The sequence below is a fragment of the Trichosurus vulpecula genome, chromosome 4, assembly GCF_011100635.1.
Source record: "Trichosurus vulpecula isolate mTriVul1 chromosome 4, mTriVul1.pri, whole genome shotgun sequence".
Taxonomy (NCBI): Eukaryota; Metazoa; Chordata; class Mammalia; order Diprotodontia; family Phalangeridae; genus Trichosurus; species Trichosurus vulpecula.
Window position 1 is genome coordinate 74,985,871 of NC_050576.1, and position 24,456 is coordinate 75,010,326.

Genomic DNA, 24,456 nt, shown 5'->3' on the forward strand with positions numbered 1-24,456 from the left:
GGAAAGAAGAAGGAGGGGGAGGGAAAAAAAGAGCCAGAGCTGCAGCAACAGCGTCGCCTTAACCCGGGATACACACTAACCCGGGAGAGCAGGATCAAAGGGATTTGAAAACAGTCTAAAGGGTGGAAGGGGGGGTAGGGGGAAGTGCCAGCCTACAAGTCCTCCTGGAGGGGTGAAGAGACCGGCTTTTGATTGTGACTTTGCTTATTTCGTTTGCGGTTTATCTTTTCTTTTTTTTTTTTAATTTTGAAATTTCTGAATCTAGTCAGAGAGAGAGTGAGAGAGGGGAGGGAGATTTCCGTAGACAGCTATTTCCCACCTCTGCCCAGGATGATGCAGAGCTCGACCGTCACCACGGAAGGGTCTGTCAAGGGGCTCCCGGACATCCTCGGTGTACCGATGCAACGTAAGACAACCCCCCCTTTTCTCCCCTCATTGATTTAATAATAAAGAAAGCTGGCAGCCTCGGAGGCTGCATGGTGCAGAGATGGTAACGAGCAGCCACGGCTATGAGAGGAGCTTGGGATGGAGGGATCCGGGTGGGAGCTAAGGGTTGGGGAAGGTTGAGGCAGAATGGAGAGAGGGAGGAGTCTGGGGCTGATATTATAGAGGGGAAGTGGCAGATGGGGGAAAGTGGGGTGAGGGGTCCTTCCCTCGGGCTTTGGGAGCTAGAGGCCAAACAAGAAAGCTCTGTCCTTGGTCTGAGCTAGGGACAGGCGGTGGAATCCCAGCCAGCTCGCAGCTTTTCAGAGGCCAGTGGAGAGGGTGCTCTTTGGGGAGACCTGGTGAGGGAGAGCCAAACAAGGCCAAGGGTGGGGGGGGGAGAAGAATGCCTTCGCCTTGTATCTCCCCCAAAGAGGCGAGATGCGGAGCTCCCGGTACCCAGTTTGTGCAACTTCACCCCGACTGGCAAGAAGTTGGAAGACTTCCTTCCTCCTCTCCTCCCAGCGCAACTCCCAAGAGGTTCCCGCGGCCCTCTGGGGAGGCTGGGGGCTGGCCCCGGGATGGGTCCCAGGCAGGGGCTCGGGAGCAGAAGGCGATCTCTCTCGGACTCTTTTGCTGCGATGCCTGCAGCCTGAGCCGCTGGAGACTCCTCAGCGTTAGGGAATCTGTCAGTCACATTCCTACCCACCAAGGAATGCGGGGGAGGGAGAGTCTGAAGCATGAAGTTGCGAGTTAGGGCTTCTGCCTGTGAGCACAGGAACGTTAGATCTAGTTAGATCTCGAAGGATCTAGGTCTGGAAGGGACCTTAGAGACCATCTAGTCCAACCTACTCATTTTACAGATGAAGAAACTGAGGCCCAGAGGCGGAGTGTTTTGCCCAAGGTCACACAAGTATTAAGTAGCCGAGCCAAAATTCTAATCTAGGTCTCCTGACTCTGTCCAGCTCTTTTCCTACTGGACCAAGCTTTGAGAGATAGGTCGCACAGAGATATATACATTAGTTTAGAGGATTAACCTGATGTAGTCTATGTTTCTTACGAGCTTATACTTGTCGCTGAAGCTCTGTATTTATTTGTCTCTGTCTGTACTCAAAAGTATATGCATAATGAGGTTCCCGGGGGCTGACACTCCGACACCGAAAGTGCCTGGACGGATAATTGGGGGTCTGTAACCGCGCGCCAGGGCGAAGCTGACTTCCCTCTCCCACGTTTTGTTGATGCAGTATAAACGTTCTCTAGGTGAGGTTCACACACAGGTCGCTTACACGTCTGTGCAGAGAGACAAATGGCTTCTCTCGCTACAGAACTGTGCTTATGCCCGCGAGATATACATCAATGTCGCCTACTCTCTCGCGGTTTATTTTAGCTAAGGACCAGTCCGCCAACCGACCTGTCTTCTTTACCTGCCACTCAGGACTTGCACCTGCCACGTGTAACCTCTTTGGGTCTATGTTTGGGTCTAGTTAGGGCTTCTGCACGGAGGAGAGTTAGCTTGCGGACACACTTTGCCAATGAGGGAGTCTGCTTTCGCCCCTTTCTCCGGAGTTTTTGAAGAGTAGGGAGAGAGGATCTTGGTGTTTAAGGGAAGAAAGAAAGAAGGAAAGAAAGAAAGAAAGAGAGAGAGAGAAAGAAAGAAGGAAAGAAAGAAGGAAAAGAAAGAAGAAATTGCTATTCCTTTACTATTCCTTTACTGCTGATAGCAGCTATTATTGGTCTTCCTTCTAGTAGGCAACTATCGGCAAACACCTCTTCTGTCTCACCTTTAGGAGTTTCCTTTTGGCCAGAAGTATATATGCTGAAATTGCCAGCTTGCTTTCTTTCACTCTCCACTCTCATCCTTCTGCTTCTTCCTCAGCCTCCCCGCCCCGCCTCCCCCATTTCCCATCCCCTTCACTCTCCCTCCAAGTGTTTGGAGTTCAGATCTTTACGATTTCTCGGCATGAGGGTGTTTGGGGAGGGGATCTTTGTCCTTGCCGACTGTGTTTTAGTGCGTGTGTTGTCCGCTGGTGTGTGCGTGCGTGGGTGGGTGTGTACATGGTGGTGGAGGTGGTGGTGGTGCGGGTGGCTGGGGTCTTGTGTCCACAAGTTGTGTGTGCTTGAATGTGTCTGGATTTCGTGTATTTTTAGATACTCAGTAGGTTTCCTCTCTCAGTCCGCAGTCCGGGAATCCCAGTTGTGGTGGGATTCTGGTTACCTAAAGCTCTCGGAACGCACTGTGAGATACTAACTTCGATTCCCATGCTATTTGAAAGGTGGGAAGTCAGGGTGGGTAGGTGGAGGCGTTTAGAGCCAGAGAGAAAGAAACTTCTGTCTTCACACCTTCGAGGCTCAATTGCCCGGGGGCTACTGGGCCAAAGAAGTGTGTCCTATTTGATATCTGTCGGTCAACCTCTCTGTGCAGCTTTTACTGCTTGTCCTTAGTGTTAGGGAAGGAGTCCTCCTTGTTATCTTTCGTCCAGTTTTCAGCCCCCCACCCTTGCCCCGCGCCCCATAGATAAAGCTATCGCGTTTTCATCTAGTCTTTCATCCCAGCTTTGCAGCCTTCAGGCAGAAGCGGGGTGGGCGTGGAAGGGGCAAGGGGAAGGCCAGGTCGTGCCGAAATGGATCATTTAGGACCTCAAATGTCAGGCTTTTTTCTTCCCTCTGCACCCCTATCCGCACATCTCCTTTCCCCTTGGTGACACTGCTAACTCATTACGTGGTGTTGGGGTGGGGGGGCGGAGCGGGAGAATTCTGTTCTATCATTTCTGACAGTTTCCACTTAGCTTTAAGACAACTCCCTAGTATTTGAGGATTTCGGAGGATAGGCGAGAAGGGGGTGGGGGAAGATGAGGAGTGTTCAATCCCGGGACCCAAGGGAGACAGCTCCGTTTGCCAGGTGCAAGGAAGGGGAAATGGGGGAGCGGTTTGAGGGTTGGGAACCAAACTGGTCCTGAACCGCCGGGGCTATCTCTTGGTGGAGAGGGTTGATTAAACCAGGTTGTTTCGGCGGGAGTCGGAACTTCACTTGTTTCTCCTTTTGGAAAAGTTTTTGAGTTCAATGAATAACAATTTATCTTTGTCCGTCTTTTTTCCACCTTATATGTTCCTATCTCCCCTTTTTCTCCTGCCTGGACTGCAGAGACCCGACCAGTTCTTCAGCGAAGAAAGAGCCTTCACAAAAGGCCAGTTTCCTCATCTTGCAAAGCTCGGTGTCTTCACGGCCCCCTCGCAGGTTTTGCATAGTAAAGTGGTTGCAGCTTCCTCATTTCCCCACTGTCTGTCTTCCAGTCGCTCTAGTACTCTTTGCCACCCTTTAGGTCTCCCGCTACCCTCAGCCACAGGCTCCAGTCTGTGCTCCCGCCGCCCATGGCAGAGCGCAACGAGGGAAAACTGCTCTTCACGCACTCAGGTCGTCGGATCCCTCGGGTTCCTGGTCTTAGCACTATGTCTGGGAGCGTCTTTCTGGGGAGTGGGCTGGGTGGCTAAACCTCATGGTCGAAACCGCCGTCTGGTAACTGGTAGTCATTTGGGAAAGGTGGCGCCAAGGGCTGCTTTCTCTCTGTTCTCACTATCCCTTAGCTTCCCTAGAGCCCTTTTTTGCGCAATTCCATAGGCAAGCGCGCTTGAATTCATCTCAGAGAAAAGCAAAGGTCCCTGGGACTCCCTTGGTCCCTGACCTGCCCTACCATCCCCCCGTCCCGTCACACCCAACCAAAGAGCCCTGGCTCGGGGGTTTTATAGAGGGTCTGAAACGTTCAGTCGCTGGACAAGCGGGTCGTTGTGGTGAGCAAGACTTTCGGTGGGGAGGGGATGAATTCCCCTTTTTCTTATAAATTCCACCTGCCTTTACGCCCATCTAACTCCAGGGCTAGGTTCCCTCGAGGTCCCAGTTCAACTACTTTTAACTTTTTAAATGGTGTTTTTGTAAGAACTAGTGTAAGCAGCAAGTTACTTCTGGAGTTAACGTCTAACATCCCTTTCAGCTCTAAATCTATTATCCTATGGTTTGGGGAACCCATTCTCTCCTTTACTTAGGGTTACTTGGCGTACCCCTTTTGTAGGATTGAAGGTCTGTCTTGTAGAGAAAGAGGCTGATCCGACCTTCGCTAGAATGGTCGGACCCGACGTTACTCCTACTTCGAATAACAGGATGATTGAGGTTTTGACTCTCTCTTATCAGTGTGTTGGAACATTGCAGGTTACTTATCTTTGTGTCTAATTGTTACCCCTTTCCGTCCTCCCCCTCAATCCTTATTCCCAATGAATTATTCGCTGCTTGCTAAGAGGAATGTTTGCCTGTCCATTTTGGCTCTGAAATAAGTTGTTTTAGCTCACACACCAGGTTCCTCTGGGGCTCTGAGGAAAGTCTGGTCAGTGCAGGGGATCCTTCTTTTGGGACAGAGATGATCGGGATGTGGTACTGGCAAGTCGATCATCCTTTTCTTTCCTCACACTTGGGAAGCAGACAAGCAGAGCCTTTTCCGTATTCTTACCTCACTGACTTTCCAGTACCTCACTAGATTCCTAAGCTCTCTGGTCCCCACCAAGACATCCACAGATACCACACATGTGTATTTGATTCCTGTTTATTTCCTCCCACTTGGCCCGAAAGGTCTAGGGAGAATGGAAGACTGTGGGAAAAGGGAGGGGTATGGTTTATTGACTCCCCCTCCAGTAATAGTCTGGAGAGGGGAAATTTGGATTCCTTCTCCCCTCTTCCGGTTACAACTGGAAATAAAGAGACATAAGAAAGTACATCTTCTCAAGGGGGCCTCTTCTTAAGGTTTTTCATTTCTACCATCTGATGTTTCTGTGTGTTAGGAATGGAAGGGGGACAGACAGGTTGGGGATCTGAGTAGGGGTGATCCTTCTTCCATATCTCATTTCACCTTTTTCTCTTTTGAACCCCCTCCCCGCCGCACAATCTCCTGAAGAACCGAAGCCGTTCCAAAAATTAACATCATGTGGAAAGCATAAATGTGATTTGATTTTTAATCGGATCTGGGTCAGGGGAGGAGAGGGAAAAGGGCGCATGGCCTCCTCCACCGGGAAACGATTCTCTGCCCCAGGTCTTTGAGACTTGGCCCCATCTAAGGCAACCCCCCTTCTGTCCCTCAAGGGTATTGTCGCTATAAATCTTTGTCTCTTCTTCACCCCCACCCCCTTCCCTGAACTGTTGATGAATGGACATCATTTACAATCTCCCCTGAATCATTTCTTATGTGTTTAGAGGAAAATAGTCTCTAGGGTCTGTCTCTTCTCTTTTCCTTCTTCTGGAGGTTCGAGGTGGAGGACGGAAACAGATGTCTGAATTTCTTTACAGTGAAAATCAAACCAAACCCTAACCCCAAGTCAAAGAAATCTACGGTCAGCGACCCTGCTTGCCAACCAGTCAACAGTCATGTATGAAGTTCTTACTAAAGCAACCCTCCCCCTCCCCCTGGCCAATATAAAAATAGCCTGAACCACTACCTGTGTCTGTCTGACCTGGAAAATCTAGCTGCGTTCGCGCCATCCGGGGTCAGGACTTGGATCCTAACTTTTCTGAAGCCCAGGCGTGTGGTCTCTGGGGCGGAAGCTTTTCTAGAGCTTGAGCCTCGCTGGCTGGTTCTGGACCCCAGGTCGCCGTGGCGTAGACAGAGGGGAGCTCAGGGTTGAGGAGGGGGACTGAGAGGGACCCCGGGCGCACGTCGGGGGACCTGAGGGCTCTGGCCTCTGAAAATCCTAGTATGCCGATGTAGCGCGGTGCTTAACCTTTACGATCAGCTGGAGAGCTGGAAATCCTATCCTAGTAGGTTACTGAATGGGGTTAGTTGCGTTGTGGTGTTTGCTGAGGACTCAGGGTTTAGGGGGACTTTCACCAATAGGTATGTGAAGGCACAGGTGAAGAGTTAGTCCCTACCTTGCAGGCAGTCTGAGCCCCGACATTAGCTCTCGGGGCTTGGGGGGGGGGTCTGCTTAGGAGAAACCCGGCTTTTCCCTGCAACTACTGGCGGAGAAGGAGTAGTGCCCTATGGCCTCGGAGGCCAAGCCCCTTGTGACCTCCCGGTGACCCCAGGGACTATTGCTGAGGTCTAGGCGGAGACTAGGAGAGGGCGGAAGGAGGCGGAGCAAGGCCACCTTCGCAGCTGACTGGGTGACTGTACCGTGCAGGGTGAACAGAAAGAGGTGCCACTTTTAGAGCGCTTGGCGCTCTCCTCGGTGGAGCGTTTGGTCTGATCCCGAGTGGATTTGCCTTTGTGCTTCTTTCGATGAGGGGGGAGAGTTGTGGCGCGCAGAAAACCACCGTCTCCTTCTTGAGACATCCTATAGATCGGTTCCCTTGTTTCCAAATTCCGCTGCAGAGCTGGGGCCGGCCCCCAGAGTGCTGGAGTGCGTCAACAAAATCTCGGATTTTGTAGTTGCCCAAAAGGAGCCACCGCCCTATCATCTCACCTTCTCACCCCCTCCCCCCTCGAAAGAGCCGAAAAAAAGACTGCCCTTTGGAGAAACTACTTTAGTGCTGTGAAGTGGGTACCGCCGGCAAGGGCAGAGGTTGCAGGTTGTAAGACGAGGAAAGTATCTGTCCAGCGCCCGCGGCAACCCTGTCTTTCAGAGCCCACCCCTCACCCCTCACCCCCAGGCGGTGAGGATCTTTCCCCCCGATCATCAATTATGCTAGCCTCCAACCCCGCCCCGCACCCCCCTCCACCTGCCCTGATGCTCCCCAGATTTTAGGTCAAGCCTTACTCAAGGACGAAACAGGACCGGGACATTAGTGGCTCCGGCATTCCTAGACTTTTAAGCATTTACAAGTGGGTTCTCTCCCTCCACCCCCGTCCACCTTTGTATCCCCAAGTCCCTTCCCCAGCAGACCTGAAAAGCAACTCAGTCTGTTTCTCTAGAGCCAACTGCACTCTATACTATCATCATCGTATTGACTAGCCGCTCCATTAAACGGTGGTTATGCGATTATCGTAGTTATTATTCAGACCTTACCGAGAGTGCTAATAATGTGGCAGGTTTAGGACAGAATTAGACAAGGTCCCTACCCAAGGTGCTGATCATGTAAATTAGACAGGCAAGACATAAATGTGGGCCAGGAAAAGAAACGACACAATGCAGGTCGTTTTGTGCACGGAAGACAACTGTAGTAACGATATTAAGCCTAATATGTGAACTTTATTCTGACGCAATGATCTATTGACTCTCTCCAGGACGCGAGAATTTTAAAGAGGCTGGGATAGCTGTCTTAAAGGGTCTAAATAGTGAGTCTCTCCAGGAAGGAGAGGAATTCTTCAGCAGAACTCAGCAGGATACGCCTAGAAGCAATAAGTCTATAAAGAAAAGTACATTGGAGATGATAAGGGCTACTCTGTGTAGACTCAAAAATCAAGGAAGACCGAATGGAAACATCAGCAAATGTAGGTCTAGAGCAGTACACCAGTCCTAAAGACGTTCAAATACTTAAAGTCTGTGCACACTACTGCAAAAACATCCGACCGATCCAGTGCCCCCCCCCAAGAATCCAGTCAATTCTGGGGTTAAAAAAAATCAGCCCAAGCAGTTGTTTTGCCACCACAAAGTCAAAGCAAGGATGACCGAGTGTATTTTTTCACCCTATTTTGAACCAACCTTATTTGGAGCCATTGTTGTCAAACCTTATTTGACCCACAGGATGTAAAGTATTAAAATGCCTCTGCTGCTTTAGCCATTTGTCTTAGACTCTAACACAGAGCAGCGCCCCAGCTCTATGCTAACCATTGTCTGATGATCATTTAGCACCCATGATAGCTAGCTCGGTGAAAGCAGACCTGACCTAGGAAAACCACCGTCAGGAGAGTTCTCCGCCTTACCTACTTTCTTGCAAGGAACAGATACAGGAGGAATGAGAATTCAGAGTTAAATAGTTTTGTTGTTGGTGGTGGTTTTTTAAGTATTTTAAGAAATTTTCTGGAATAGTGCTTCTGGTGGAGAATGGACAAGTGAGCCACTAAAATGTATCTATTACCTTGTGGAAACTGTAGCATGCTTTCTGGGGGGTGGGCTGGAGAGGGGCGAGGACAAGCTGTTATCTATCTCCTTCCATTGCTGGAATATTTGTCAGTATTCAGGCTGGCCGCTGACTAGGTATCAGTCTAGCTGAGAAAGATGACCTCGTTTTTGGACATTCTCTGTATTCAAGATTTGAAAGCCCTCCCTTTCCTCTCCCCTGTCCAGGTTCAAGGTGCTTTGAGGATTCCACCACCTGAGAATGTTTTATGCTGACTGAAGTGGGTTAGGAGACTGTGCTTTAGGTGTTCAGAGAATTCTAGAATTTATTTGTATTAGTATGAGTTACTGTTCTCATTACCATAGAAGTCCCACTCTCTTCCTGCCTTCTTTGCGGGATAAACACGATCAAAAATGTGCATACCGACTATCCCCTTGACTGGCTAAAACTTCTGGATTTAGCAAATGGAGATACAGGCAGATTCCAATTTAGGTAGCATGAATGTCTTCAAAAAGGTCTGGTTCTGTGTATTAAAATTTGCACTTTGTCATTCTCAGTCTAGTGAAAACTCAGCTGGGAAGGAAAATTGGTTTTTCCACAAGATTTTTTTTTCATTGTAATGGGATTTCATTATGGGTGACCATGTGTGTTAGGGTGCTTTATGGTCTTCCTAGACTATATCATATACTCTTTGGAATGTGCTTTTAGGAGCCTTGAGAATGAGGCACAGGTGGTCAGTACCATCAGTAGCCTTCTGGAGAGAGAAACTCCTTGGAGTTTATTGTTTCTAACACTAGAGACTAGCTTAAAAAACGCTCAAATATAAAGTTGTGTTTTTCACCTCAGCTCATTTATGGGTGCCCTGATCCAGATCTGGAATGCAAAATGACATTTTATGAAATGTTCTTTTAAGAGGAGGAGGAGATGGAGATGGATTGAGTGGTCAATAGTGAAATTGATTGTAGATTGCCTATTAAAATTGACAAATGTTCCTTGATCTAACTACACTAGAGATTGGGTTCATGAAATGGTTCTACCTCCCTAGTTATTTTGGTATATCTTTGTTCAAATCTCTTTCTCTCGTTGTCTAGTCAGTATGGTTCCAGAAAGCCCAATTCACTTTAATCATAATGCAAGGGAATTTTAAAGGAATTGGTTCTGAAGATAACCTAATAGAGACAAAACCTGCAGCCATCTTAACCAAAAGTTTTATTTATGTGGAATATTACTTTAAAATGGAGGGAGGAAAAATAAACTGGTATCCAAGGTTGGCACTAGGGAAGAATAGAGAAAATTTAAAATCCTCCTTTTACTGAAGAGGTGGGAGATTCTGGGTGGAATGGTGCTTGTTCATATATTGGTTAGTTTGGTCAAACTACTATTTCCTCCTCATTTTTAAATCTTTGTTATAAGGGACGGTTTGAATGGTGAGAAAAAGAGGAAAACAAATATAATATAAAAACAAAAATGAAAATAAAATAGAAATTAACTGGAGTAATCCATTATTATATTCTTAGTAGAATTATATATTCTTAGTAAAGTAGAAATTGAGAATTGGCCCAAAGCATTTGAAGAGCTACATTATAGGTGCATTTAATGTGATTTTCAGTTTTTTTTTTAACTGAGAATATAAAAAATTGGACCTTTGGAGAGATGCTCACACAGTGAATTTTTATGGCCAGGGAAACCCTTCTAAGCCACAACCCACTATCATATTAAGGAAAGTCCTTTGAGGTATGCCTCTGAATTTGATATTTTCAAAAGTGTCCTTTGTATGTGTATGCTTTCCAGAGCAGTTCAAATCTTCTGCATGATCACACAGAGATCAGTATCAGAAGGAGTGATGGCAGTAAAGACAATATGCAGCAGGGAGTCCAGGGCATTGTGTTAGGTGGTGGTTGACCATGGTAAGAGAAGGTTTTTTACATGTCCCCCCCACCTGTAGGGCAGTCATTTTTTTAAAGGAAAAAAAAGCACAGAAATTTAGCAGTACGTTGTGTATATAAGTATTTTACATGTGTATGTATTTATGCATACAATATTCTGTTCTTAAAAACAAATGTATACCAATTTGGGGTTGGGATAATTTTTTTCTTCACTATTATTCCAGGAAATGGTGTCTTGCCCTTTCTGAAACCAAACAATCAGCTTATTATGAGCATCTTGAGAGGTTGTGTTACTGCTTCTTCAAGATAAACCAACTTAAAATGGGGGGGGGAGGAAGGAAGAGTGTAAAATGGGGAGGAGAAAAAACCAAATCCTAGATGTTTCAGAATAAATAATGTAATGTCTCTGATAGGGAAATGGATGTATAAACTCCTTATAAACTTGGTTCTTATTGTGAAGTGAAATGGACCTTAAAAAGAGTACAGAAACTATAGGGACTTATGGCCATTACTTATCCTAGATATGCAGAAAATCTTAATTAAAGGCAAGCAAGGAAGTTTGGTAGTATTAAGAAACATTGTATGTTTCTTATTGGTGATGAAGGGCTGCAACTCTGAATTTGAAAATGGAATTTTTGAAATTCCTGTTCCTTAATGGAAATGAAAATATATGATTTGGGGCAATGGAATGGCCAAGTTTTGTTTTGTTTTTCCCCAGTTTTAAGTCATCTTATGGCCAGATGCATCCTGGTCACTTTTCATCTAGGATTATAATTCTTCAGTGTGAATGTTGCAGAATATCTTCATTCATAGAATGATACCTTACCCAGAAATATCTTCTGGGAGGTCATAGATACATTTTAGAATTCATTCCCTTCCCTATCACCATCCTAGCATGAATCTATGTATTTACCACCAAGAGTACTTTCCTAATCTGCTTCTTAATATCACAAATTTTATTTTCCTCATTCCTCAATGACCCAAGATGCTGATTTATTTCTTTCTCTGTGTGAAATAACCACTGAAATTTAAGAAAAAATTAAAATTTAAGATTTTCCTTATGTGCATCAGGGAAGAGTAAGAGGGAGGAAATGAGGATTTTATTCCAGTGTGTACATTTCCAAGTACACTTCAAAAGGGCCTGTGAGGTTTCTCCTTTCATTTAGCAGCAAGGTAAGAGGATCAGTCTAAGCACTGTCTAGGCATATACCACGTAGATTTAACATTAGGTTGCTTGGACAGAGGAGCACTTAACAAGCATCTGGAGAACTGAATTGAAGTGAAGCGAATTAACCGGACAAACCTCTAGCTTCCTGGAAGGGCTGTATCTCCAGCACAGGTAGAGAACAATGTGTCCAAGATACTTTTACAAGAAAAGTCGGTAGGAGGGTGCTTCTCAGGTATGTGTTCAGAGCCAGGGACTGATAGGTGGTAAGAAAGAACATAGAACAGTTGAGAGGTATTTAAAGTTCTGGTTGTTCCACTAACTACCCGGATGATCCTTAGGCAAATCACTCAACTCTGGTGACTCAGTTTTTTAATTTGTCAAACAGGAATACTATCTGCCTCACGGGATTGTCAAAAGGATCAAATGAGATCGAGGAAGGGAAAAGCATGTTGAAAGAGTTAAAAGCTCTAAACAGAGAAAAAGGATTATGTAATATTGTTTCTTTTTCTCCAGCAGAAAACAAAGAAAATTCAATTAAGCTCCTAGGTTTCAATGGAGGGAGAATTTAGAGGTATCCAGCTGCATTGTGATGAGTGTTGATCTGAGTTTGACAGATAGAGGGGGAGAGTTTGTCCCCTTGTTCAGGGATTAGACACTTATGGCAAATTGTTGGTGTAATGTTAAGATTAATTAGACACTGCTAAGATATATTTTTCTTAAATAAGAGTCACATGACAAGAGACTACTTTGCCCCCCTCGATACAGGATATTCTCCTTCAATTTAATTTAATTTAATTCATCAAATATTTGCTGAATGCCTAATATGTGAAGAGCAGTGTGCTAAGTATCAGAGACAGCCAAAATTTAGATAAAACAAGGTCCCTGCCTTCATAGAGCTTATAGTCTAGTAGGATATATCACACTCACAAGTAATCATTACACATAATAATATGTATGAAGGCATAAGAGAAGATCAAACAAAGTTCTATTTGAGATCCAGGCAGGAAAGGTCCCTTTCATTGAGGGTTTCATTGAGGATATAGCATTTGAGTTGGGCTTTGAAGCAATGGTGATGCTGAGATGCTGAGAATAGTATAAGCAAAGGCACAGAGATGAGAGCATGCAGGGCACTTCTGGGGATGGTGAAGAGTCCAGGTTGGCTGCAGGATCTTAACATTAGATAAGATTAGGAAACTATCATGGTGCCAGATTGTATTGGGCTTTGAATGCCAGGCAAAAGAATTTGAGCTTTATTTCATAGGCAGTAGGGAGCCATTGAAGAATTTTGAGCAGAAGAGTGATAAGACCAAGTCTATGTAAAGGGAAGCAGTCTGACAGTGGTATGCAAGTAGTGTTGGAGAGGGGAGAGTGTGGAAATGGGACCATCTAGGAGGAAGCTATTACAATAGTTCAGGCTGGTGATAATAAGAGTTTCTCCAGGGTGCTGGGAGCAGGAATAGAGAAGAAGGATGTATCTGAGAGGCTCTGGAGATGTGGGAGGTGAGGGAGAGTTAAAGAGAGCCCCAGATTTCCAAAGGGGGAGATTAGGTGAATAGGAAAGAAGGAAAGAAGCATTTATTGAGTATCTCTTATGTACAAAGCCACAGTACTATTTTGGGTTCCCCTTTACAGATCTAAAGTCACTTTAGAAGCTCAAAATGTATTGTATACAACCTGGTTTGCTCATAAAATCAGGTATATTTAGGGATGTAAAAGTTTGGAATAAACTGGAAAATTCAGGGGGGAAATAATAAAATCTAGATAGATACACACATATATGTGGGCTGCTAGGTGGCACAGTGGGTAGAGCACTAGGCCTGGAGTCGGAAGACCTGAGTTTAAGTCCAGCCTCAGATATTTACTACCTGTGTGATCCTGGGCAAATCACTTAACCCTGTTTGCCTCAGTTTCCTCATCTGTAAAATGAGGAAAAGGAAATGGCAAACCACTCCAGTAGCTTTGCTAAGAAAACCCCAAATGGGGACATGAAGAGTCAGAAACAACTCAACAACATATGTTCACATATGTTATTATGCATATAAAATAAAATATATAGTATTATATATGTGTATGTGTGAGTATATGTATATATGTATGTGTAATATTGCTAATAATAAACCCTGAAAAAGTCCTCTGGACTTTTTCACAGTCTTTCCCCAATTTTCCCCAAAGTCTTCATGTTCTTTCTCCTAATCTTCGTATTTCCTCCCTTGCTCCATCCCCAACTTCACCTTTCCTGGATTCCATTATATTTTCCTCTTACACTGACTTTAATGGGCTGATTGGGCCCTTACTTCATGCTGAGCACTATACTAGGCACTTTGGAGGGACCTTCTCCTTGAATAACTCACAAAGCCAATTCAGACTGGAGAAAGCTGCTGGCTAGGTCCTTTTTTGACATCGTGTTCTGTATAATATGGAACCTTACATTCTATGCCTGGAGAGTACAATCCATAGAATCTCCAAAGGGTTTTCATCACCACCTGGCTTTTAAAAGTCACTATTAATTTAAGTAAAATGATCAGCGCCCCCACTTCCCAATAACTAAACAGGCCATCCAAGTTCTTCACAGAGTCCCAACAGGGCTGCCTATGCTATCCAACCTACTCTAATCCAATCCAATCCAATCCAACAAGCATTTATGAAGAGCCTACTATGTGCAAGGTAGTATGGCCTAATAGAGAGCCAGTCAGGAAGACTAGGTTCAAGCTCACACTTATACTGGCTCTGTGATCCTGGGCAAGGCGCTTAATTTCTCAGTATCCCCAGGAATCTGTCTAAGGTCCTAAATCATAGAGCCAGTGTCAAAAGGTATTGGTAAGAGGGAGTTTTCTCTCTGGAGCTTTCTACCACCAATGAAATTGTAGCTCCAATAAAAAGCAATGGGTAAAGCACTAGAGGATGCTAAGTGGCACTGTAGATAGAGCTGGGCACCATAGATAGGAAGACCCTGCGTGACCCTGGACAAGTCACTGAAACATTGTAGTTCTTTGACTATAAAATGAGGATAATAATAGCTCTTACTTCCTAGGGTGGTTGTAGGGATTAAACAAGATAATATTTGTAAAAAAAAAAAAGCTTAGCACAGTGCTTGGCACATAGCAGGTGCTTAATAAGTATGTACATCTTCCCACGATACTAGGTGCTGCAGACATAAAAACAAAATAGAAAACAGCTCCTGCCCTTGCTAAGGATGAGATAATATTCATTAAAAAAAGTATTTAGCACATAGTAGGTGCTTAATAAATGTGTTACCTTCCCTTCTGACCATACTGGGAGCTTTGGATATAAAGACAAAATGGAAAACATCTCCTGCCCTGAAGGAACATACATATCTATTCTCCTAGGGGGATAAAACATGGAAAACGTTAGGAAAGGATAGGCTTTCCATAGGAGGTGACCCCTACCCTGAGACTTGAAGGATGCTAAGGATTTTGACAGGCAGGTGGGAGTGCAGAAACCATCCCGGGTCCTGGGGAACAGTCCCACGAAGACTCTACTGTCATTGTGAGGTACCAAAGACCAAGTAGGCCAAGGAAGGGTAGTGAGAAGCCATCACCTCTCAGTGTCTCAGGCCACTCTCTAGGACTACACATTGCAGAGTAGAGGATGTTTCTAATCAGGCATCCCCTATACCAATGAAATAACAGGTCCAGTAAAAAAAATTAAATAAAAAACAATATGTGGCAATATTCTTGTCACATAGAAATTGTATAATATTTATGGTGATGGGCCTTCATTGAGCCCTGTCCAGATCAAGGCTGCACCCATTAAAAAATAAGAAATTATTACAGGTCTACAATTAAGGTTCATGTTATCTGCATTGAGAATTTAACAGATTGTATGATCCAATAAACCACCACGTATCCAGGGCTTTACATCCTGAAGTATATAGTGGCTTGAAGAGTCATGTCAGTTGCCTACACAGATATACACAGAAGAGGCAGGCTGGGGGAGTGGTTAGTGTACTGGTCTTGGAGTCATTCAGAGCCAGTTCCAGGGCGAGATCTATGCCACCTGACTGGCCATGTGACCCTGGGCAAGTCATAACCTCTCTTGGTTTCACCTAGAAAATGAGAAGGTTGGTCCAATCCCCTGTAGGGTGGCTTCTGGTCCCAAAGCTGATGTGAAATATTTCCCCCGACCCTTAACCATTGGATGGAGGAGAATGAGCAGGTGAGGCTTGGCTTGCTGAGCTTTTCCAAGGCAGTTTGAGTCTTTGTTCTTGTACCTAGAGAATTCTCTGCTTCAAAGCCTAGCCCTGGGAGTTTTTAGAAGCCCATATATGGAGAGTAACATTACAGTAAGGAGAGACACAGAAGCAGACGAGCTACAGCTCTATCCAGGTGGAGAAGGGTGGGTGGTCCCTCCCAGGCTGGGCTGCTGGAATCAATGGCTGGCCCTGAGGTGCTGTCCCATGGGCACTGTGACATTGCCTCACATGCTTTGCCAAGGGGAAGAGATCCAGCACGGGGTCCTCCATCTTTTTAGTCTGCAGATGACTTCAGGGAGGGTAAAAAGTCCTTTGGATCGCTTAAACCAGAGATGTCTCCAGTACAGGGCCACATATGATCTGCCACACTCCTGAGTAGAATGGGAACCAGATCAAAATATAATTGCGAAATATTTAACAAAAGAAATAAAAGGCAATAAAACATAGATAATATTGCCTTTTAAAACTAAGTCAATATGCAGCCTGAAAGGATCCTCATGAATGGTTTCACGGTCCCTGTTTCTATTTGAATTTGACACCCTGACAAACCATCTCACCAGCTTCTTGCTGTGATGGAGATATACATCATACAGGGAGTCCCCAAAAACCTTAGAGCAGAAAGTTTAAGACTTCGGGCACACCTTGTGTATAGGCTTTAAAGTGTTTTGCTTGTTTAGATTTGTCATGTCATTGGTGTTGGGCAGAAGACTCCCTCCCACTGATGCAGGTTGGCACCTGCTCAGCAGCTTTTCGTCTCAGGGAGCTGCCTGGGGAACAGAAGAGTTAAGTGAGTTGCTAAGGATCCCACAGCTAGTCCATGTGTACATGTGGGGGGTGATGGCTGGAACCCAGGTCTCCTCCATGGCTGCCTCTCAGCAGCTTTACAAAGCCCTCTTTCTGCAACAACATTGTGATGTCAATAACGCAATAGTCAGTATTGCCCTGATCCACTGCTATTCACCAAATATTTAAGGTGTGCTGTGTGCCAGGCAGAGTGCTGGGGACTGAGGATAAACAATCAAAAACATTTCCTGCTCTCAAGGGTTTACATTCTCTATGGGGTTGGGGGTAGGGAGGTGGATAGATTGACAGACTCATCTTCTGGGAGGGACCAACCCCCCTTCTCCACCTGGGTAGAGCTGCAGCTTGTCTGCTTCTGTGTCTCCCCCTTAATGTTATGTTGCTCTCCATATACAGGCTTCTAAAATCTGGCCTCAGACACTTCCTAGCTGTGTGACCCTGGGCAAGTCACTTAACCCTGTTTGCCTCAGTTTCCTCATCTGTAAAATGAGCTGGAGAAGGAAATGGCAAACCACTCCAGTGGCTTTGCCAAGAAAACCTCACATGGGGTCATGAAGAGTCAAACATGACTGAAAAATGACTGAACAACAACAAGGGATGGGTACAACATCTAGATAGATGGATAGATATATACAGATGTAGATATGTAACATTATATATATATGTATATGTATATATATATATATGTATATATATGTATATGTCATCATTTAAGGAGACAGGAGAGAGCACCAACATCTAAGGAGATAAGGAAAAGCTTCCCACAGGAAATTCATGACTTCCCCTTACATAATGCTATTTTAAAATTCCGTTTCAAATCTTTAGTGGGAAATATAAGCTCCTTCCAACTAGGGATTGTTTCAGCCATTATCTTTGTATCCTCATAACCTAGCACAGTGCCCAGCACATAGTAGGTGTTTAATAAAAGCTTGTTGATGGATAGATAGATCGATTAAAATGTACTTTAAAAAAGCCCTGACCCAAACACACATTTGGTTTTAACTTGCATTTTGGACCATTCTAAGGACCACTTGAAGGGCTGAGGGTGAGGTCTAAAGGCCCCATTTTGAGAGCCATTGATTCCTAAAGCCCAGCCTGGGAGGAACCATCCCCCTTCTCCATCTGGATAGGGCTGCAGTTTGTCTGCTTTTGTGTCTCTCCCTTAATGTTATGTTGCTCTCCATGTACAGGCCTCTAAAAACTCCCCTGACGGGGACATTCTCTGCATACATTAGCACTAATGTATTCTCTCTTGAATACTCATCATATTAAGACTCCTGGTAGATACCTTCCTTGAAATAAATTTTATGTGCATACATCCTAGGTACTTACCCCCATGCATTTGTATATGCGAAGAGGAATATCACTAAATCTCTCCCTTGGAGAAGAGGCAAAATAGCAACAATTATATATGTATATATGCTGGATTCTAGTATTCCCTTGTCAGAAAGTTATGTTGGGAGAGTGGCCCTGTTCCTCTGGTGAACCAGGGTGAGTAATTAACTCTTCCAGGGCACCGAGGGGCCATTTAGTAAATTACCCTTCCCAGGGCACTCAGGGATGCCCCCAAAGAGTTAATTCATCTATCTGGGGGAGGGCTGTGCTCGTAGGGAGAATTTTAGTTACCCCTGTCTCATCCAGAGGCTCAAGCTTACTGAGGATATCAAGTCAGCATTTGTACTTATACTGCTCCAGCAGATTCTAATGTCTCTAGTGTAAGCCCCTGGCTGTGGGGGTGGGGTGATGATGGTGGGAGAAGGCTTGAGGAGCCATGGGAGTATATACTTCTTACTGCTTTCAAGTGCTCCCAGTAGGAAAGTTGATGAAACATATTTCCCTCCCATCTTTGTGGAGATGGGAGACTATGGATTTGGTCTTTTGCATATACTGTTTGGACACAGGAAATGCATTGATCAGTTTTGCTGAGTTACTTCATTTCTCTTTTTCATTCTTTGCTATAATGAATAGTTTGCAAGGCAGGGAGAAATGGAGGAGATGCCTGGAAATGAGGGTGATATGAATGCAAAAGATACTTTATTAAAAATGGCTTCTCAGGAAAAAATATATACATATATAGGAATATATATGCACTACATGAATATATGTGTATATATTCACATATATGTATACATACATACAAATACATATACAGATGTTGTGTGCGTGTGCGCATGTGTAATTTTGTTTGTGGAGGGACTTCATTCTCTGCTTTAGATTTCAGTAGCAGAGATACTATGGTGGATCCTGAAAGCAAAATCTCTAAGAGGTCATCAGATAATAGAAGATTAAAGCTGGAAGGACAATGAATTAAAATAGAAAGCAGTTTTCTCTCCCAGTAGCCACAACCTCGGTGAACTCCTCTCCAGCCACATTTTTGTCCTGCTCTTTCCCTGTGTGACCTCTCCAACAGTGTCCTTGAGGTATCCCAGTATCTATGTCACCACCTTCCCATTTTAACTGAATTGAGGGTGCATTTTAGCCTGTTTATTATTCCTCACATTCAATATTCCATTTCCCACCCCCACACCTTTGCATTGATTGTCCCTCAAACCTAGAGCGCCCTCCAATCTTTACTGCCTTGTCTTGGTTTCCTTGGCTTCCTTCAAGGTTCAAGTCAAGTATCATCTTCAACAAGCCTTTCCTGGTCTCCCCAGCTATTAGTACCTCCTTATCCAAGGTTACCTTCCATCTGCAATGCATGTATCATGCACATAACTTATTAGGTACATATGATCTCCCTCACTAGAATGTAAGAATGCAGGGGCTATTTCTGCTTTGTCTTTGTATCCCCAGCAGGATATAGTGCTTGATAAACAGCAAGTACTTACTAAATGCTTGTTGAGTGATTGTCCCAGTTACAAAAATGACCAGATATGGCTTTGAGCAGAATGGAAAGAATAGTGGATGGTTAGTCTTGGCTTGGCCCTGTGACCTGACTTCAGCCTCTGTTTCACAGAATTCTAGAGCTGGAAGGAACTTCAGAGGCCATGGAGTTAAACCTCCACCAAAACAAGAACTCCTCTGACACCATGTTGGGGTAGTGGTCTTCAGTGCCTTTGCTTGAAAGGCCTTGTACTTGAGGCTGGTTCTCAGATGATGGGCTATCGTCAATTCTTGCCATAGTGGCAGAACCTGAAAGAGTTTGAGTGCCACTTGAGCATGTCCTCTGAGACCCCAGAACTATTGCTGAGGCAGGATGAGACAACAGACTAACACTGCAGGACTGTTCTGTTGATTAATATAGTGGGGACAATGAGGATGTGTTTCATATGTGGGTTAAGGTGAATGTTATGGCTTTTGCTGGTACGATAAAGTTACGTGACATAGGCAGTCAAAATAAGTAAGGCTTTGAAATGAATTCATAGAGGGGAATCAAAGGCCCAAAGAAGTAATCAGTTCTATCAAACCCTAGTACTCAGTAGGTGCTTAATACACACTTAGTGAATTGAATAAGGTCCTGGCTACATCGGGGTGGGGGGGGATATTGTCAGTTGGCAAATCTTTTACCTTTGTTGGTAGACTTTCAGGTCTGATGACTTTCTTTTGGGAGCACAGAAATAAGAGAGAAGAAAGTGGCAGTGAGTTTTCTTCTTTTTCCTCACAACCATTGAAAGCTGATTCTTCTGCATGCTTCCAGCCAAATTCAGTGACTGATTGTTCTTGAATCAGAAAGACATCTAGACAGGCTTGCAGAAAGACAGACCTTGGAAAAGGGGTAGGGGCAGAGAGAATCATGTTGTTGCTGTCTCCCCCCAAGAGCTCCAGAGATGCCATAGCCTTCCCCCAGATCTCTATCCCATAGCAAACATCCCTTGTCTTTATTGTTCATGTGACTTCTGAGGCCATGGCCCTAATCTGGCTTCTGTCATGTTAGGACAGGGGATAATTACAGGGGATAATTCCGGCTAATGATGGAGTTATAGGAAAGTAAGGTGGGGATATATATTGTCTTGGGACTGCCAAATACTAACTAGGAACTGTGGAACACAGGGCAAATTCAGTTCAGCATTGTGGGTGGATGAAGACAGCCTATCTCGTAAGGAACAGTTGTGCAGGCAGAGAGACAGAGAGACCATGTACACCCTAACGAGTCCAGCCTGAGACCACATGACACAACACATGATCCTTAGTCCCCAACCATGGGGAGGAGTCAAGGGTTAGAGGGGAGAGGTGAGGAAAGCCCTGGAGAAGGGGTACAATGCTTATAGAATCTTGGTGGTGGGGGGGGTGCGGATTGGAAAGCGGCTTGGACCTGGACAAGGGACCTAGTATGATTATTCCATATCATGCAGAACCAGTGGAGGACCCTGAGATTCATAGATGGTGGACCAGAAGAACATTGCTAGAGAAAAAACCATGTGCCTGCCCCACCCCTGTCAGTTACTCTCAGCACCCTTCCTAGTGTGCCTGTCATAGTTATGGCTCTATTCTACCAGAATGGAAATGGACAAACAGCATATAAATGATTTCCCTGTAACACAATATGAGTCGTGTCTGTTGCTACTTCAGTTCTCTCTCTAGAAAAGCAGAGTAGAATGGAATCCAAAGTCAAATAAGTGTTTCTATTTGCCTGCTGAGTGGTCAATGCAAATGGTGCCATGCACAAGGCTGACACTGCTCTTTCTTCTCTCTCTCCTCTCCTCCCATCCTCTCTGCCACCTCCTGCCTCCTCAGAGATCCCTCAGTGTGCCGGCTGCAATCAGCACATCTTGGATAAGTTCATCCTCAAAGTCTTAGACAGGCATTGGCACGGCTCCTGTCTTAAGTGTGCAGACTGCCAGATGCAGCTGGCTGACAGGTGCTTCTCCAGAGCGGGGAGTGTCTACTGCAAGGAAGACTTCTTCAAGTAAGTTAAAAATGAAATAAAAAAAAATCAATGTCTCTCTTTGCTCAATACTGAGGACTACTCATCCAATGGCTTTAAGATAATTTGTTCAATAGTAATACATCTGCAAGAGAAACCTTGGTGGTTGTGATAACAAAATAACTAAAACCAGAGCACAGTCACTGAGCCTTGCCATCACCACCACCACCACCATCACAACCACTGTCACCATCACCATCACCATCACCATCACCATCACCACCACCACCACCATCACAACCACTGTCACCATCACCGTCACTGTCACTATCACCATCACCATCACTGTTGTGATCACCATCACCATCACTGTTGTGATCACCATCACTATCACTGTTACTATCACTATCACTGTCACCATCACCACCACCATCACCATCACCATCACCACCACCATCATCACCATCACCACCATCATCATCACCATAATTACCATCACCATCACCACCACTGTTGTGATCACCATCACTATCACTGTTACTATCACTATCACTGTCACCATCACCATCACCATCACCACCATCATCATCACCATCACCACCACCATCATCATCACCATAATTACCATCACCATCACCATCACTGTTGTGATCACCATCACCATCACTGTTGTGATCACCATCACTATCACTGTTACTATCACTATCACTGTCACCATCACCATCATGATCACCACCACCACCACTGCCACTGTCATCATCACCATCACCACCATCATCATCATCATCATTACCATCACCATCACTGTCACCATCGCCATCACCATCACTATCACCATCACCATCACCATCACTGTTGTGATCACCATCACTATCACTGTTACTATCACTATCACTATCACTGTCACCATCACCATCACCATCTCCATTGCCATCATGAGAATTGTTTTTCAGGCAAATTTGCTTTAGGGGAATTGTCTTACCCTCTCTTGTCTACTCTCAGGCTTTGGGCATGATATTTGTTTCTAATTAAAGATGGCAGGATAGAAAAAGGATGACCCCTCACATATATAATCTTAGTTCAGTTTTAAACTATCAAGGACCTAGTACCCAGTAGGTGCATAATATACACTTATTGAATTGAATAAGGTGGCTGTGTCAGTTAGATATTGTCAGTCGGTAAATCTTTTAGCTTTGTTGGTTTGACTTTTAGGTCAACCTAAGGCTTTTTGAGACACCCTATACAGCACTTTAAAGATTGCAAAGTGCATTTTACCCTTCACAACAATCCTCTGAGTTGGGGACTAACAATATTATCCCCTTTTTACAGATGAGCAAAGTAAGGCATAAGAATGGTGGACTATGTTTACTCAAGGAAGGCTTCCTGAAGGAGACAAGGAGTTTACCTAATACATTCAGATATGAACGTCCCTGGGAAGGGTGTAGACAGGACATCTGAATGACTGATTGCATTTTCAGATTTCATTCAGATGTTTGGCATTGTGTAGAATCATCTTCTAATCAAAACAAGCTCAGGCCAAGATAGAATAACCTGGACATGAGATGGGAAGTGGGGGTGAGGGGGGTAAGTGGAGGTAAGATATAAATTCCTTTTTAGAACTTCTTTTCTTCCAGAATGTCTCTTTTAAAACCCAAGTATGTAGATAAGGTGAATTCTGCAAGTAATGAAGATGCTGAGGATTTGATCTTTTTTTTGAGTCTCAGATTTCTCTAGGCCAGTCTGAGTTTTGAGAGGTTATTAAAGATTTGTATGGTTATTTGCCTGGTCTGCAGCTACAGCCTCTGTCCAGATGAAGACCAAAGGGTGGAGGATGATGCAGGACTGTGTCTGTTGTCCATTTGTCACTTAATCAGATACCAACTGCTTCATGTTCATCTCTGTTTCCTGTGAGGGAGTCTTGCCTGCCCAGACAGATCAGAGTCTTGCTTAAGACCAGAGACTGTCTTCTGCCTTTTTGGAATCCCTCCTGGGCCCAGGCTCAGGACTGTTTGTGGAGCTGAATTAGAAGACAAACTCTTAGCTTCTTCCTTCCCTGCTTTTTGTAGTTTTGCTGCTCCATCCTCTTCCCATTTTTCTTTTCTCTCTTCTCATCTATGTCCCCTTTCTCTGTTTTTTCCTTTTTCTGGTATTCTCTTAGATGCTGTTAATTGACCCTCTTTACTTCATAATTTTGCCCACATCCTTTCCCCTAACCCCAAGCCAGCAGACCCTGCTCCATGCCAGCTCTCATGGGCTTCTTGAATTAGGCAAATCCCATTGGTTTTCTTTGCTGACTTTAGGCCAAGTGGACAGAGGCTTAAGGAAGACAAAGTCGTGTGTGTGTGTGTGTGTGTGTGTGTGTGTGTGTGTGTGTGTGTGTATTTGTATATATGAGAGAGATAGAGAGAGGGAGAGGTAGAAACACAGAAAAATAGAGACACACGGAAAGATGGAGAGATAAAGAGACAAAGAGTGGGAGGGAGAAAGAGGAGGGAAAAAGAGAGGGAGAGAGAAGGAGAGGGAGGGAAGGAGAAAGGAAGAGGAGTGAGGTCAGAAGGGAGAAAGAAAGAGATGGAGAGAGACAGAGAGGGAGGGAGGAAGTAAGAAAGGGAGAGAGAGAGAGAGAGAGAGAGAGAGAGAGAGAGAGAGAGAGAGAGAGAGAGAGAGAAAGAGAGAGAGAGAGAAAGGCATTGGGGGAAGCATGGTGGCATACTGAAGTTGCTTTTTAAAAAAAGGTCAAGGTGATTTGTTCCTGGAGTGGGGTGCCCCACTCCTCAATTTGTAATTTCTCTGTTAAATGGCTTCCAAGAGTTGGAGTGAGAGAAAAAGACACATTTTCTCACTAATGATCTTTTGGGTAGAGAGAGTAAGCACCAAAGAAAGAGCAGCCAGAATCTTACTGAAACCAGTCTTTGTCTAGAATCTGAGATACCATCCACTGTATACTCCACACCCCAGCTGAACTGGACTTCTTCTTACCCCCAACACATACCCTTTACCTGCCTGCCTGCCTGCGACTCTCTCATCTCATCCTCTTTTCTTTTCAATTGCCTGTCTAGCCTTTAGAGTCCACCCAAATATTGCCTTCTCCAGTAATACTATGGATTTCTTCCCCTCAACTGCTCATCATACTTTATTTTGTGACTCTTCAATGCATGTATTAATATTGCCCTTTATTGGTTGTCT

General features: G+C 44.7%; 1 protein-coding gene across 1 annotated transcript in view; it reads left to right on the forward strand.

The window, feature by feature from the left end:
• The first annotated feature begins 330 nt into the window (after positions 1 to 330).
• LHX4 (LIM homeobox 4) overlaps positions 331 to 24,456 on the forward strand; it is a 62,631-nt gene continuing 38,505 nt past the window's right edge. Inside the window, exons 1-2 of the mRNA XM_036757954.1 lie at positions 331 to 406; positions 21,141 to 21,312. Coding sequence (XP_036613849.1) covers positions 331 to 406; positions 21,141 to 21,312 — 248 coding nt within the window. The remainder of the gene's footprint in view (positions 407 to 21,140; positions 21,313 to 24,456) is intronic.